The sequence below is a fragment of the Ursus americanus genome, chromosome 21, assembly GCF_024610735.1.
Source record: "Ursus americanus isolate L20-20 chromosome 21, mUrsAme1.1.p, whole genome shotgun sequence".
Lineage (NCBI taxonomy): Eukaryota > Metazoa > Chordata > Mammalia > Carnivora > Ursidae > Ursus > Ursus americanus.
The window spans coordinates 23,708,547-23,725,801 of NC_142147.1; the positions used below are offsets into that span (position 1 = coordinate 23,708,547).

General features: G+C 41.7%; 1 protein-coding gene across 2 annotated transcripts in view; it reads left to right on the plus strand.

The window, feature by feature from the left end:
- TANGO6 (transport and golgi organization 6 homolog) overlaps nt 1-17,255 on the plus strand; it is a 178,871-nt gene that overhangs the window by 126,191 nt on the left and 35,425 nt on the right. For both annotated transcript variants that reach the window (XM_045814979.2, XM_087870527.1), the window contains one exon: nt 8,099-8,250. In XM_045814979.2, the coding sequence (XP_045670935.2) occupies nt 8,099-8,250 (152 nt within the window). The remainder of the gene's footprint in view (nt 1-8,098; nt 8,251-17,255) is intronic.

Consider the following 17,255-nt stretch of genomic DNA (forward strand, 5'->3'; position numbering starts at 1 on the left):
GGAACAATAGGACATTCTGGAAAAGGCAAAACTATGGAGACAGTAAGATCAGTAGTCGCCAGGGGTTAGCCCAGAAGGAGAGATGAATAGGCAGAGCACAGAGGATCTTTAGGTCAGTGAAGCTCTTCTGTATGATACTATAATGCTGGATACATGTCGTATACATTTGTCAACCCATGCAGTATACATCACCAGAGCGAACCTTAATGTAAACTCTGGGCTTTAGGTGATAATGCTGTGTTCATATCGATCCATCAGTTGAAACAAATGTCTGGGTCTGGTGCAGGATGTTGCTAGTGGGGGAGTCTGGGGAAAGAGAGGGGAAGGGAGTATATGGGAACTTTGTACTTTCTGTCCAATGTTGCTGTGAACCTAAAACTGCTCTTAAAAATAGTCTATTAAAATGGGGGTGGGAGGCACCTGGCTGACTGACTCGGTGGAATGCAACTCTTGATCTCAAGGTCATAAGGCCAAGCCCCACGTTGGGCTCCACACTGGGAGTGGAGCCTACTTAAAAAAAAAAAGAAGAACTAAATCTACTTCATCTCTCAATCTCTAGTGCCCTGTGGAATCCCTTGCCCATAATAGTACATATTAAATGTTTTCATTAAATTGGCTAGTTGGAAGGGCAGTTCTCTAACTGAAGCTTGGAGATTAAATTCTGATATATTTCAGGGGTCTGTGAATTTTCTAAAAGAATTTTTAAAAAAGGATTTTTTAAATGTTGCATTTTCATCTTACTGATAATTTTGAATCACCTGGATTCACATTATAATCAAGTCGCACTGCACAATTTCAGTGCCCATGTTTCTGTTTGAGAAACATTGGACTAAAACATCACTCAGAGTGCACCTAAACTTCTGATTACAGAGGAGTGCAGGCTGTAAGTGATCATTCATTCTTTGAAAAATATAACTGGTTTTACTCAGCCACAGCTTAACCAGCAGGATAGGGTATTTCTTAGTTACTTCCTATTGGTAGATAGAGTACTTAGGAATGGTTTTATCTGTGTTCATTTCTATGCCTCCACAATTTTTTTTTTTTAATTAAAGGAAAAGGACAGAAGGGAGGAAGGAAAGAAGAAATAGAGGAGTCCCCAGACATTAATAATGGAGTTTTAATAGGCTAGTGTAAGGATTTGGCTAAGGGTGGCATTTTCTTTCTCGCTCACTTTTTCTCAATTTCACTTTTAGGACCTGTTTCAGTTAACTAGGGGAATAGTTGAGCCCTTGAAATCAGCTGGTCCTCTGGCTCCAGAAGTGATTGTGTTAATTCAGAGTTGATAGCGTTCTTCCACGACATAAGTGTCTCTTGTTGCAAGTCATCTCAGCTCTTCTGTGAAAGAAGATGGGATCTCATAAATGAATCTGTCAGTGTGGACTTGAAAGTTCCATTGAAAAGCTTGATAAAAATCTTCCAAATCCTAATATATGAAAAGAATCTTTTCACATAGATGATAATTGATACAAGTAAGTCATAGGCCGGTAAAAATAATTTTCATCTTTCTTTTCACTATGCAGTTGATTTTTCACCTTCCAAAGCAACTCGTTTTTATAAGTTTGTTCAGACCAATCTAGATCCTTCACTTGCTTCCTTGAACACACAGCTGTGTGCTTCTCAGTAAGGTTGATTATTGCTGATTTCCTGAGAAGAGTATGGAAATGCAAATAGCCAGGTGTTGTCATCATCTTTGCACAAAGTAGAAGTCATTAGAGCTGAACTAAGAAAACCTCTCTGACTAGCATCTACTTGAGTAAATTTTTTTTTTAAAGATTTTATTTATTTATTCGACAGTGTTAGAGACAGCCAGCGAGAGAGGGAACACAAGCAGGGGGAGTGGGAGAGGAAGAAGCAGGCTCATAGCAGAGGAGCCTGTGTGGGGCTCGATCCCACAACGCCAGGATCACACCCTGAGCCGAAGGCAGACGCTCAACCGCTGTGCCACCCAGGCGCCCCCTACTTGAGTAAATTTTTAAAAGTGAGGTTGGATTTACTGTGTTCATTTCCCTGAAGCCATTCAGAAATGGCTGAGGAAAAGATGATGGTCTCTCTTAATTTCAGTCCTCATGGGTAGCTAGCTCTTAGTCTAAATATTGTACTCCATGGTGAGTACTTTCTGAATATGGGGGTGAGGAGATTCAGAAATCAATACCATTTTTTGGTAAAAGCCATATAATAAGCATCTTTTTAAGGGGACAACCTAACAGGATGGTAATGAATGTTTGCTATTGTCAGGGGGCAGGTATATGCTATCTTAACGACAAAAGGTGAATTAGGATTTTGGAATCTTGTGGTTCAAATAAGTTTCAATTGAAGCAACAAGAACATCTCATCTGGATAAAGAAGAATAAAAAAACAAAACCAATAACACAAAAAGCAACAAAAAAACCAAACCCTAAACCCAGCCCCTCCCAGATGGGATAATTGAGACTTTGTTGCTTAATCAGAAACTAAGGAATAGTAGCAGGTGTCCCAGAGCCCAAGGTTTTGGTTCCTAATAAAATGGGTTAGTCAATAGTTGCGAAATACACTCAGCATATAACCCCTTCACATGAACTACTACTGTAAATAGTTACTCACCTTTTTTTTTTTAATAGGTTGGCAGATGTATAAGGATGACTAAGCTCTTTGGGAAAGTCATATATATATATATAGTGATATAAGAGTCATGCCGTGTACTACACTTTTGTCCCAATTAAAATTGCAATTAGAAGAAAGAAAATTATTGGGCTTAATTTTTTTATTTTGTTACGAAATTGGTTTTCAACACTTTAAAAACCATATACTGTCTTAAGTTCCTTTGTTTTGGCAAATCTAATTTTTCTGCCTTTGTATTGATAGACATTGAACTGACATAGAAATGCTCTACAATTTTTTTAAGTTTATTTTTTTAGTAATCTCTGTACCCAACATGGGGCTTGAACTCACGACCCCAAGATCAAGAATTGCATGCTCTTCCAACTGAGCCAGGCAGGCGCCCCAAAGTGCTCTATAATTTTAAAGAACATTCCAGTTTTCATATTATATGTTAGAATACTTTTGGCTGCAGATAACAGAAACTCCCAACTCAACAGGCTTAAACAGTAAGGAATGAATCATTGCACAAAACAAAGAGTCCAGGACTGGTTAATTTTTTGGCTTCTTGAGATCATTCAAGACCCAGATTCCTTTCATTTTTCTGCTTTGCCAGCCTCAGCTATTGACTTCACCCTCTGGTCCTTCATGGTTTCGAGTTGGCTGCAGTAACTCTAAGGTGTTATCATAGCAGAGGTTATATGTCTTCGGCAGATTTTCCTTCACACCTCATTATTCAGACTAGGTCACATGCCCATATATAAACCAGTTAAGGCAAGGGGATGTGTCTACCATGATTCATTTAGACCCTTGAAGACGTTAGCCTGAATCACATGGGTGATGGTTGGGGCAGGGGGGATGGTGGATATGTGAACAAAATTAGAGTGCTATTTGCAAGGAAGAATGGGAGAGTGCCAATGTGATGTGCATAATAAAATGTGACATATAGGGATCCCTAAAGCTAAAATTAAGAACAATTTATGTAGGATCTTCAAAATCTCTGGCTGTGTCAGATTGCAGCCCTGGAAGCTATATTCTCTAACTACATGCATTCATTGTTCTACGTAGAAACCTGGTCAGGACTGACCCCCAGCCTGGAGACTAGAATCCAGTACAGTCTTGAGAAACTAACCACACAGCAGGGTAGGAGTTAAGGGGAGGGAGGATTAGTCAGGGGCAAGCAGTGGCCCCCAGGAAATGGGAGCAGAGATGTAGATCCATGAAGAAGAGCAGGATCTAGCAAGAGTGTGACAGACTGAGGCTGTGTGTGAGCTCTAAGGGAGATCAGGTTGCAGAGAACATGACGGCAGGGCACTTCGAGAAGCACAGAGCGGATACAGTGTTCCAGCTCTTCTAGCCCCAAACCTGACAACAAAGGAGCGAGTGGGCGCAGAGCCCGCTGATGGAGTACAGTGCAGGGCTCTTGAGATGCTGACCTTCCTCCTGGCTGCTCCTCTTGGGTCTTAGGTGCTCTTGGGGATGGGTTGGTGGAGATGCGGTTAAGTGGATGCTCATTTTGAAAGCAGGAATGAAGCTCAGGCAGGGCAGGAGTTTATATACATGGAACGTTAAAGTGTGGTTTTGCTAAGGTACTGGTATGTCCTTTTATGGCAGGTCAGGATAAGAAACAACTCTACAACATCTACACTGAGTATCAAACTTCTGTTGTCCACTTACTCTTCGCTGTCCCCCACAGTCTTCACGACTTGTTCCTTCAGGTCTTCTCTGAGAGCTTTTTCCTGAGCCCTCACCCTTGGCTCTCAGTCTCCCCCTCCCAACCCCTACACACCTTCCTTATTCTTCCTCATAGCCCTTTCTGCTGCAGGAAAATTTATTTACCGTTTATTGTCTTTCTCCCCCACTAGAAGTAGGCTTCATGAAGGTGGGACCTTTACTTTCTTGCACATGTTTTATTACCTCCAGACTGAGAACAAACTTGGAGTAATGTAGGTACTCAGTTAAGATTTGCTGGATGAGGGGCGCCTCCCTGGCCCAGTGGATAGAGCAGGTGACTGACCTTTGATCTTGGGGTTGTGAGTTCGAGCCCCATGTTGGGGGCAGAGTTTCCTAAAAAAACAAAACAAAACAAAACAAAAAAATACTTAAAAACACAAAGCTAAGATTGGCTGGATGAATAAATGAGATACCTCTTGATGTTGTTCTTAAAATTTTCTCAAGGACTGTGTCTTTCTTGAGGCACCTGGGTGGCATAGTAGTTAAGCGTCTGCCTTCAGCTCAGGGCGTGATCCCGGTGTTCTGGGATCGAGCCCCACATCAGGCTCCTCCGCTGGGAGCCTGCTTCTTCCTCTCCCACTCCCCCTGCTTCTGTTCCCTCTCTCGCTGGCTGTCTCTATCAAATAAATAAATAAAATCTTTAAAAAATAAATAAATAAAATACATAGAAATGTTTCTCTTTAAAAAAAAAAAAAAGGACTGTGTCTTTCTTGTTTATGATTGGATCCCCAAGCCTACTATATTGCTTAGCACATGGTTCCTTTTCTTTACCACTCATTTTTAACTCTAAACCCCTACGTTGGTAAACATTCACTTATTTGTTATCTGCTCTTACCTTTCATTCTGCAATTTCCCCTCTTTACGGATTTCCAAACTGTGCCTTCCTTCCCAAAAAGGAAATTTCATTCCTTTAACAGCAACAGCCTTCCTCAAGAAATGTAAATATGACTTCCTCCTTCCCAGTCTACTGAATCTCATTCCCCTGATGACTAAACCAAAAGTGACTCATTAACTCATTGAGTCTTACAACTGGAAGGGGCCAGAGAGATGGGTCTTGTCTAAGTGCCTTATCTCTAGCTGGTCCAGAGAGGAGAAGCAGATTGCCCAAAGTCACACTGCTAATTGGTAGCAGGGCCAAAACTAAAACACACATCTCTCTCTCTCTTTTTTTTTTATTTGAGAGAGAGAGAGAGAAAATGCAAGCAGGGGGAAGGGGAGAGGGAGAGGGAGAGAATCTCAAGCAGACTCCCCGCTGAGTGCGGAGCCCGACCCAGGGCTTGATCTCCTGACCCTGACGTCATGACCCAAGCTGAAATCAAGAGTCAGATGCTTAAGCAACTGAGCCACCCAGGCTCCCCCAGAGCACACATCTCTTAACTCTCACACTACAGAACAAGCAAGTTCCTTCCTTACTCCAGAAAGGAAAAGTACCACCACAAAAGAAACACGTGTTTTCCTCTTAGTTGGAAATATCTTAAATACAATCAGTATATCATAGGAGTTAAGTGTCAAACTACCAAAGTTTGATCTTGGGTGTATTTACTCTGTGGACAAGATATTTACACCTTCTCTTCAGGGGCGCCTGGGTGGCTCAGTCATTTAAGCATCTGCCTTCTGCTCAGGTCATGATCTCCAGGTTCTGGGATCAAGCCCCGCATCAGGCTCCTTGCTCAATGGGGAGTCTGCTGCTTCTTCTCCCTCTGCCCCTCCCTGCACCCCCACTCATGCTTGCTCGCCCTCAAATAAATAAATACAATCTTAAAAAAATAAACCTTCTCTTTTACTATATCCTTTCTATCCTTTTTCTGTACATTTGTATATTTCATACCCATATTTTCATTTGTATGTTCGGTTTGTTAATAGAGAAGGTGCATGTGTGCGTTTTAGGTACACAAATGGAATGATACCAGTTCTGTTAGTTCCTTTTGCTTTAATAGTGTCTTAAGGGACCTTTCCAGATTAGTGCATATAGTTCTTTTTAATGACTTTTAATGTTCTTTTTAATGACTGCATAGTATTCCATAATATGTATGTTTATTTAACCACTTCCATATTAATATTTAATTAAATTTTTCTCATTTTTCACTATTAGCAGTTCTGCAGTAGAAACTTTATGCAGATACCCTTCTGTATATATGTGGCTACCTCTTTAGGTTTGATATTCAGAAGTGCAAATGCTAGGTCTTAGAGTAGACACAAAGTCTCCTCTTTTCTGAAAATAGGCTATGGCTGAGTTACCACTGCTCAGTTTCTATAATACGTGTTCATGTTAACTGGGCAAGGGGTGAGTCTTTTGACTGCCTGTAGTATATTAGGAACTGGGGGCATTTTAGAGAATTCTCTCCTTCATCTTTAATCTTATATTGTATGGAAAATGCGTTGTGTTCTTGACCTTGAGGGAAAACAAAATCAAAACAAACCACCTCCTCCTCCCCATTCCAGCGTGACTGAGATTAGTGAAATTGGGCTCTCCAGGCAACCTCTGCTCAATTCTGTGATGGCATTTGGGCATTTACCACACAACACTGTAATTGTTGGTACTTAATCCATTTGTACCCACCACCTAAACTTTGGGCTTCTTAGAGGGTAAAGATTATGTTTATATATTTTATCCCTAGAACACTAGCATGATACCTAGCACGTAATTTTGTTTTGTTGAATAAAGTAATGAATTCAATTCAACGTTAGCATTTGTTGAGTAACTAGCACATACAAATGTTACTAAGAACTGATGGAAACAAAGTTTTACCCTTAAGGAATTTATAGTCTAACGAGAGAGGCTGCCAATATGTAGGAATCAAGGCATTAGTGACATGACTTGTGATTTAAGTTCAAAGAACTGTGGGATTTCCCAGGAGGACTAATAAAGGCCAACCAAGGAAGGTTTCATAAAGGATGTGTCATTTGAGCTGAGCCTGATAGGCCAAGTTGGTGATTTTTAGTGGTTTATCATTTCGATGATTAAGAATAGATGACTTTAAGCAATGCTTCAGAAACCATTTTGTCACCTTATTGATATCATGTAGCCTTAGGGCTACAAAAAAGCTAAAGGTGGAGTGTTACACTTGAGTTCTGGAACTAGAGCCTCAGAACGTAGATCAAGACAAAGCAGCTTTAGCTCTTGGCAGACCTGTGGAGGAAGAAGTTGGTTCCATATATAAAATGACAATTCTGAATGTCTTAGTGTGCTGTTTCTCCTTTCTTCAAATAAAACAGAAACCTTCCTGACCCCCCTTCCTTGACCAGCTGCCACCCTATTTCCTTGATCTGCTTTGCTGAAAAACTCCTTAGGTGATCTTTCCGTGTGCAGTTTTCGCATTGTCTTACGGTAATTTCTCTCATGCTCTCACCCCTGCCAGTCCATCAAAACTGTTCTTGTCAGGGTCAACAGTGACCTCATTGTCACTCAGTCTAATGGTCAATTATTAGTCTTCTTCCTACATGACATTGAATATTCTCCCAGAGCATGATTTCTAATGGTTCTGTAAGTACTTTGAAAGTATAAAACACCATACGGTATACCGTGATAGTATCATTATTCCTTCTTTAAGAAGAAAAAAAGATTTTATTTATTTATGTGAGAGAGCAAGAGAGAGGGAGAGAGAACATGAGCTGGGGGAGGGGCAGAGGGAGAAGGAGAGCCCAGAACCCTGGGATCATGACCTGAGTTGAAGGCAGATGCTTAACTGACTGAGCCACCCAGGTGCCCCTCATTATTCCTTCTTTAAGAACTTGAAAATTTGTTTTTAAAGATTTTGATTTCTTTCTTTCTTTCTTTTTTTTTCTGTAGGGGATATGGTCTCAAAATACAGAGAACCTCTGATCCACACCTTCCTGAGGGGAGCAAGAGATCCAGATAGTGTGCACAGGGCCAGCAGCTTATCGAACCTTGGAGAACTGTGCCAGAGGCTGGACTTCCTGTTGGGCTCCGTGGTTCATGAGGTGATACATGTTGATTCCTCTCTCTATAGCTTGTTTTTTTTTTTTTTTTTTGGACCTATGATATAGCTGGGGATTGGGAGTCAGATGTGTGGTTTTTTCCCAGATCAGATAAGTCATTGAACCTCCCTTGGCCTCACTAATCTTGCATGTGTATTGAAAGTTATATTCATAAGAATTTTTTTATTGCAAGTGACAGGAAGTCACCTTTAATTTACCTTATGCATTAAAAGAGGATTTATTATAAAGATTTCAAGATAGCTAACAGAGTTGAAGATACCTCGAGCAAGAGCAGATGGAACTTAAACCTGGGTCTGTGGGCCATCTGTGAGTTTCATCTCTGTTCACAGAAAAATCTCAGGCAAATATTCTAATTGGCCCTCTTTGGTCAGAGGTGCCCTGTAATTCAGGGGGATGAGGTTATTTACCCACAAAGACTAATTAAGTTCCATGTTTTGTTCACCACTTTACACCCAGTACTTGGTACATAGTATGTAAAGGTTGAATGGGCAGCCAAAATAATAGCCCTACAGGATGTTGGCACTGGACAGTCCTGGTTTTAGGGTTTCTGAGTTGATGGAATGTGCATCTTGCTGTTGTCCTCTACGAACATCTTCCTCTAGCTTCTTAGATTTTATATTTGCCCTTGTGTTTATTTAGTCATCAGCATATTAACATATATCTTGAGTACCTACTATATGCTAGGCACTCTGTTATTTAAAGATGATGCTGGACAGAAAAAGACCAGTTAATATGCGGCCAGGAGTCTTTATTACCAATGTCCTTGACTGTCTTAAACCTTTACTTGGAAGAAGATGGCATGTAAATTACAAATATATAAATAAAACACAGTTTATATTATTTTTTTATTTGTGAGAGATCAGATTTCTCATATAGAGCACATAACTTTCCCCCAACAAAAACTTACAAAACTGTAATAATTCTGGCTTCTTTTCCAGTATTCAGTATGCTAAGGCTGACCATATTGAACAACAAATATTAAGAAGTTCTTAGTGAGAAGGAATTTTCTTTGATGTCTGGTGATTGTGTCTTGCGAATAAGCAGAGAAATACACTCATGTATATATCTATACACTTGAATTTATGGCATTTCCTGATTCCTGAGCTTTATAGGCTTTGTTTTATTGATAATAAAGGCTATTCATGTCCTTAAATTCCACCTTTGGACTTTGAAGAAATTTATCCATCAATCATTTCCTCTCCTTTAGCTCTTCCATGAGGGACACATCCCTGTGCCCAAGTTTTTGTACTTTTTTTTTTTTTAAGCTTTTATTTAAATTCCAGTTAACATACAGTGTAATATTAGTTTCAGGTGTAGAATTTAGTGATTCAGCACTTAGATACAACACCCGATGCTCATCACAGCAAGTGCCCTCCTTAATCCCCATCACCTATTTATGTATCTTTTTTTAAATAACTTAGAAATAACAGGGGTGCCTGGGTGGCTCAGTCATTAAGCATCCGGCTTTGGCTCAGGTCATGATCCCAGGTTCCTGGGATCGAGCCCTGCCTCAAGCCCCACATCAGGCTCCCTACTCCGCAGAGGCCTGCTTCTCCCTCTTCCACTCCCCCTGCTTGTGTTCCCTCTCTCGCTATCTCTCCCTGTCAAATAAATAAATCTTTTAAAAAATAAATAAATAATAAATAAATAAATAAATAATTATTGCCAACTTGAAATCTTAGAGTGTCTCATGTGTGTGAATCGTTGGGTACCTGATCTTCAGTGGTTTTGGATGGTGCTTAGCAAATCTCTTGTCCTTTAGTATATGATCTTGTAACACTTAAGGCATTTGCAGGTCTATTTTGTTGTATATCTAAAGATTTCAGCCTATTATAACTTCTCCGGATCAAATATTGAAGTGGCTCCCACATTTTTTCTCTGTTTACTCGGGTTCTTCACATGACTCAACCCAAACTGAACCGTAAACTGTGATCTGAACAAAACCCAAATATTATCATTATTATTATTATTATTTATTTTTTTTTTTTTTTTTTTTTTTTTAGTGAGAGAGTGAGCATGGGGATGGGGAGAGGGGCAGAGGGAGAAGGAGAGAATCTTAAGCAGGCTCCATGCCCTCCATGAGCCTGACACAGGGCTCGATCTCAACGACCCTGAGGTCGTGACCTGAGCCAAAATCAAGAGTTGGACCCTTAACCAACTGAGCCACCCAGGCGCCCCTAAATATTACTATTTTTAATAACAGCTTCGTTGAGTTGGAAGTCACCTATTTAAAGGGTACAATTCAACGACTTTTAGTTTATTTACAGAGTTGTGCAAGCATCACAAAATTTTTAAAACATAGCTGTGAACAGAATAAAAACTTATCCCAGGGCACCTGGGTGGCTCAGTTGGTTAAGCATCTGCCTTCAGCTCAGGTCATGATCCCAGGGTCCTGGGGCTGAGCCCCACATCAGGCTCCCTGCTCAGTGGGTAGCCTGCTTCTCGCTCTCCCTCTTCTCCCCACCGCTCATGCTTTCTTTCTGTCTCTCTCTTCTCTCTCCCTCTCTCTCTCTCTCTCTCAATCACTGTCTCTTAAATAGATAGATAGATAGATAGATAGATAGATAGATAGATAGATAGATTATCCCAGATCTCCTGGTGGATCAGCTCAGGTTTGACAGGATTCCATACATTTTCTAAAACCAGTGATCCCAAATGGTACCGGAACCTCATGATCTTCTATGAACCAAAAAAATGAGGCCATGTTTCTTTTTGAGTCCTAGGCTGTTCTTCCCTTTTTCTCTCTTAACGAAACTGTAGCATGCTGTAGCATGCTGGTGGCATATGATTTCCTATCAGGGCCTTAGAGAAATTTCTTGGTTTGATGGATTAGAAAAATTGAGCTAAAGCAGATTTTATAACATTCAAGAAGTGTCATCTCTCTGGAGACCCACCTGACCTGTTGAGAGAGAATGAAATTCCCAAGTGGGATGGGAATCAGTGAGGACCTAGCTCCACCACCTACTTACCTGCGTTCACTTGTGCACACGACTTAGACTCTGAACTCAGTTTCTTACTTACAAAATGGGGTTAGAGGAGCGTCTGGCTGGCTTAACAGTAGAGTGTGTGACTCTTGATCTCAGGATCGTTAGTTCAAGCCCCCTGGGCACGGAGAGGGTAGAGATTGCGAAGAGAAAAGGGGGGAAATTAAAATACCTACACTGCAGGATTGTTAACCAGGATCTAGAGACAACGTATATGTGAAAAATAAGAAAAAGTAGAGGAGGATGGGGTGGCCAGCATTGTAGAGTCAGGTGGAGGGGAGGTTGCAATGTGAAATAGAGTATTCAAGGTGAACCTCATTTGAAAAGGTGATATTTGAATAAAGATTTTTTTTTATTAAGGTTCTTCTTTAAGGAGCATTTTGGTCATTTGAAGGAGGCTGATGATGACAGTGCCAAGCATGGCAGCAAGGAAATGAGAGAACAGGGGTAACCAGCGTCCTTCAGATGTTCCCAGTTGTACATTTACCCAACACCTAGCAGTGTGCCAAGCCCTTTGTTAGAGGCCGAGGTTACAAAACTCTGCAAGATAATGCCTTGCCTTTAAGGCATGGGTAACCTGGTAAAAGACACAGATGTCAATGCCTACAATTGCTGTCCTTTGTGGTAAGTGCTGTAGGAACACATTTTAGGAGCCCCTCAGTCAGGGTTGAGTGTTGACAAAGACGTGCTAGAGGAAGAGACTCTTGGACCCGAATCTTGAGGACAGGTAGAAATTGGGTAGCCCTAGAAGGTGTTTCAGCAGAGGGGACAGCTTATGCAAAGGCACTGAGCTGTGGGACAGCCTGGCATGTTTGAAGAACTGTTGGAAGATCTGAAAGTCAGAAGTGAAGGGATGGGGTTGGGAGGATAGTTGGTGGCAGAGCTGAGGCAAGAGAGGCGGACAGGGGCTACATCATGAGGGGCTTATTAGCTTTACAGCTTCCTGGCTCCCAGCAAGAATCTGGGATTGCTTATTAAGCCTTCAGAAATGAAGCGTGAATAGGTAGTAGGCTGTTTGCTTACCATGGGTGCTAACACTTCCTTTTGTTTCTACCTCCACATTCATGTGAGGAGCTGCTATTCTGGGGGCACCTGCCTGGCCAGCCCCTGCCCCACTTCTTGAGACCTGGACTCCTTGAAACATGAATCCCAGGAGTGTTTATGATCACTAATAAGCTGGGAGCCCAATGAGGGCAGCGCCCGTCTTCATTTACCTGTGCATACCCCCTAGCACCTATCGCAGTGCTTGGCATATAGTGGGTGCTCAGACTTTGTTGATTAGTATTGAATGAAGAGGGGGGTAAGGCTTCTTTGGGAAGACTGGTTCCTACACGTTTTAAAAATAGTAATAATAGTAAGCACTTAATACTTCTCTGAGTACCTTGTATATGTCAACTGATCCAGTTCTCAAAAAGGAAACTGAGGCACAGAGAAATTAAATAAGTTGCCAAGGTCATACAGATAGGAAGTGTAGGGCTGGGATTTGAATGTACGCAGGTGGTTCCAGCATCCATGCTCTTAACCATGCTCTAGATTGTCTCCCAATAAATGTTTTCAGTTCATTTATAAGATTGCTTTTGTGCCAAAAAAAGAGATTGCTTTTGTGCCTTAGAAAGGAACAGTATTGCCATATAAGTAAAGCTACTGACAGGAAGGGTCATGCAGCTCCATTGCTTTTGGCAATGAAACTTCAGAAGGCAATATATTCCCTCTGATTTGAAAAACCAGGTGTTTCCATCCCACATAATTTCGTCTCTTCTTTTTAGATGTTCCTTCTTATGTAGCATCCCACGCTTGCCATGTCATCAGTGCCAAACCAGCTGCCTTGGGTGGACTACAAGTTTGAACATGGTTGGACACCTGACAGCCTTAGTATTTCAGCCACTGAGCCCTCATGTAGTCAGCCTGCTCTTGTCCATTCGAATGGAAAAAGTGGGATATTGGGCATGGTTCTTAAGTAGTTCTTCATTTATTTTGTTTACACATTCAACAGAAGTTTATTGAGCACTTACTCTGTGACAGTATGTTACTACAGCCAAGCTGTGTGCCAGATGGTGGGGATCCAGCTGTGAACACAACGAAGTTCCTTTCCTTATGTAGCTGATGTTCTAGAATGGAGAAGTGGGTAACAAGCAAGGAAGTAAACAAATCCTGTGTCAGATGGAGTGAGTGCTAAGGAAATAAATCTAGTGAGGGAAGGGGCACAAAGGGAGCTTGTTATGATGTGTGAACTTGGATGAACAGGAAAAGCTTCACTGATGAGTGACATTTGAGATAAGACCGGAAGGAAGTAAGGGGCTGATCCAGGCAGCTACCTGGGAAGAGAGCATTCTAGGTGCGGGGAGCTACAAGTACAGAAGCCCTGAGGCAGGTGCATGCTTGACATGCTACTGAACAGTAAGGCCAGTGTGTCAGAGAGGTGGTGGCAGTCTAAGTGGGGCTTTGTAAGGACTTTGGCTTTTATTTTGAGTGATTTGGGAAGGCAAAGCAGAAGAATGAAATGATCTAACTTACATTTATTTCTTTTTGAGAGAACATGTGTGCACATGTGCAGTGAGGGGAGGGGCAGGGAGGGAGAGAGAGAATCCCAAGCAGACTCCCTGCTGAGTGTGGAGCCCTATGCTGAGCTCAGTCCCACGACCCCGAGATCATGACCTGAGCCGAAATCAAGAGTCGGGCGACTTATCTGACTGAGCTACCCAGGTGCCCCATGTCATCTGTTTTGATGTAAAATTGAACAAACTAACCACCATAGTCTCTTCTAACATGATCAGATCCGGTGGTCATAGCTGTAGCTCTTGGGCCTCTCAAGAAAGCTGTCCTACCTATTGGGTGGTCCACATTTGGGCACTGTCTGTACTGTGATGGTATTTGCTGGTAGGGAGGAATATAAAGGATAGGATCAACCCATCAGTCTCTGTACTGGAAATTCAGGTTTTTCTTCTCTGTTGATGTCAAGCTTTAACCTGTTTGAAGAGCATTATTATTTCCCCCTATTTCTCCTTTTCCTTGTCAAGAGCTATGTTGCTTGAAACTGAATCTTTTTTTTTTTTTAAGATTTTATTAATTTATTTGAGAGAGAGAGATCACAAACCAGTTGGGGAGAGTAGAGGGAGAAGCAGACTCTCCGCTGAACAGGGAACCCGGGATCGTGACCTGAGCTGAAGGTAGACTAAGGCTTAACCGACTAAGCCACCCAGGTGCCCCTGAAACCAAATCTTGATAGGCATTTTCATCTTTATCACTCTTTATGGGAAGTAACTGTGATTTAAAGGAACCACAGTGAGAGGCCCATCCTCAGTATGGCAAGTAAGATATGCCCTAGGTGAGAAGTCCGTGGGGCAATCCACTTGAAATGTGGCGCCCAGAATTCCATAAACCTGAGCTTTGGGGTCTGATGCAAAGCCATCACCTCTGACCCCACTGAATGGTCCAAATTGATTACCAGTCTTGCCATGATGGTTGCAGTTGCCTAGGTGCAGTTTGAGGACAGGTGGACCCCTGAGATGAGGACTCTAGTAAATGTCCTCGGGAACCCCGAGGAAGCTCAAGTAGCCATCAGGCTCTTCTTCATGGTGGGTTTAGTGACCAAGCTGAACATGTATGAATTGGAGACTACACTGCTTTTGTTCTTAAGGTTTCTTTGTTTATAAAATGGAAGGACAGGTAATTTAGTTTCAGGTAAGTTAGCAGACCAACTGAAATTTTAATAAAGCAAGCTCTAGGAAAAGGGATGAAGATGCAGTTGGAAAATTGAAGTCATGCTTTCATGATCCATACCTCAACTCTGGTGCTTCTCTCCTGGAATTTCCCAAAGTTGATTTGTCGTAATCTTGCCATTTGTATTATCTTTATATGGTTCTGATTATGCTTGGTATGTGCCAGCTATTTGGAGAGTGATATTTTTCCTTATTTCTGTTGGTTCCTATCAAGTGTTAAATAGCTTAAACTGATTTTTAGTATTTCCAGAATAGTCATCATCTTCTTCTTTGTATGGCTCTCAGAAGTGGATATGAATTAAGTATTTTAGCCAGTGACGAGAAAGCCTTCCACAGTGTGGTTTATTAGAATAGGTACACTGACCCTGAAGGCAGGCAACATGAAGATCACATAGGGTGGGTTTCGCCCTCTGGGAGGACTTAGAAACAAAATAGAAATATTACACCAGTTCATAAATTAGTAAAGACCTTACATCATCTATCTATTTGCCAAGCCCTTTAGAGGTTGAAGGCAATGTTAAGTGTGTCCTTGGGGTTGAAGGTGTGAGAAACTAACTATGGGAGTGATTTGTTCAGACTGGGTAGATGGAAGAGAGTGGCCATGTATCCTCCCTGCATCCAGGCTTTGACGAGGGGTCTGCTCCAGTGGCCTGCAGGAAAGCAACATATTACCAGTTGGTGACGGGAGCTTGACCTGAACAGAAGGCCGTTCTTGTCTCTTAATGATATCTGCAAGAACATAGTAAAATTCTGATGCTTTGAAAACATTTTGCATAATTGACCATCATACATTTCATAGGATTTGGTCCTTGTGACAGGGGTTGAGGAAGGTTCGTGAACACTCTTCTGTTTACAGCCTCTTCCTGATCATCCCGGAGGGCTGATTGCAGATGGGCTGGGCCCTGTCTGGTGTGTAAATCACTAACAGCTCGGAGCAAGCAGGAGGCCTTCCAGCTGATCTCAGCAAGGCTTGTAATAACCTCCTCTCCCAATCATACCTTCAAAGTGGCACAAGGATTCAAGCTTTGGCCTTGCAGGGGAAGCCCTTTTCCAGTCAGGATTCTTCTGCCTATCCCAGTTGTGGAATTAATGCCCCACAGCCAAAGCTAGACCCACTGAGGGCTGAGGCACAAGCATGGCCTGCTTAGCGCAGTATGGGAAAACAGAGGTGGCAAAGCTGGACACCAGCAAGGTTCTGGGCCAGGAAGACTTAATCCACCAAATGTGGAAACCTTGGCCCCAAACTAAACCCAGAAGGAGGCAGGCAAAAGGCTTGGGAGCATCTGCTCATTATGTGGCCCCAGGCTGGTTTTCGTGCTTTAGTTACCAGACTGAATAAGCTAAACTTCCATATGTTAAGAAGGACTCAGGCCTAGCTCTGACTTGTCTCTCTGATTTCAGCTCTTACCTTGTAAATACTAAGCCTGCAAGTGGAGGTAGCTATTATATTGTTACCCGCTTGGAGGTTGCCCAAGGAATTTCTCCTAGGACTGAATTGCTTCTACCGTTAATGCCAGAGGCATGGAAGCCACTGATGGCCTTGGGTCAGGGTGTCCCAGGTCAAAAGCAGAAACAGTTTGCTGGATCTTATTGAAAAACAGCCCCCAAAGAGTTGAGCTTTTCTGGGATTTCCCTTCACTTGCAAGATGCAAGTTTGTCTAATAGATGTACAACTTGATTAAGTGCCAATACATCACAGATGCAATTATATTTAAGAACAAGCTACTTCTTCTAATCTCACTGCCATCACTGATTAATTAGACACTTTGAACTATGCCCAACTGTTTGAAAGCTGTGAAAAATACAACCTGCATAGTTAAATTTTCTGCACAAGCCTATTTCCCCATTTGTGCCTGTATTCTTTTTTTAAACCTTTTTAAAAACCATTCTTTAAACATAATATGTATTTATACATGTTTCCAAACACACAATCTGGCTATTTCCTTATCATGGTTAGAGATCCTTCCATGATTGGCCAAGAAATACTACTCACACAGTAAATGAAATAAAGTATGTGAGAGACCTGTTGAATAATATAGACTTACCTTCAGATTGTTGCTGCCACTGGTCACACTTTCAAGATTTTTGTTTTTAATTTTTAAGTCTTGCATGAATACCTCAGAAAAGTTTTTTGCCATTATTTTTAGTGGTATCTTTTTATTGAGGTTTTAAAATATTTTTGCACTTACCAGGAGTGGGGTGGGGGCAGGGTGGTAACAGGGTATAGAAACGTTCTTATTTTATGGCATGTAATTATTAGCTATATATCTGGCACCATGCTGTG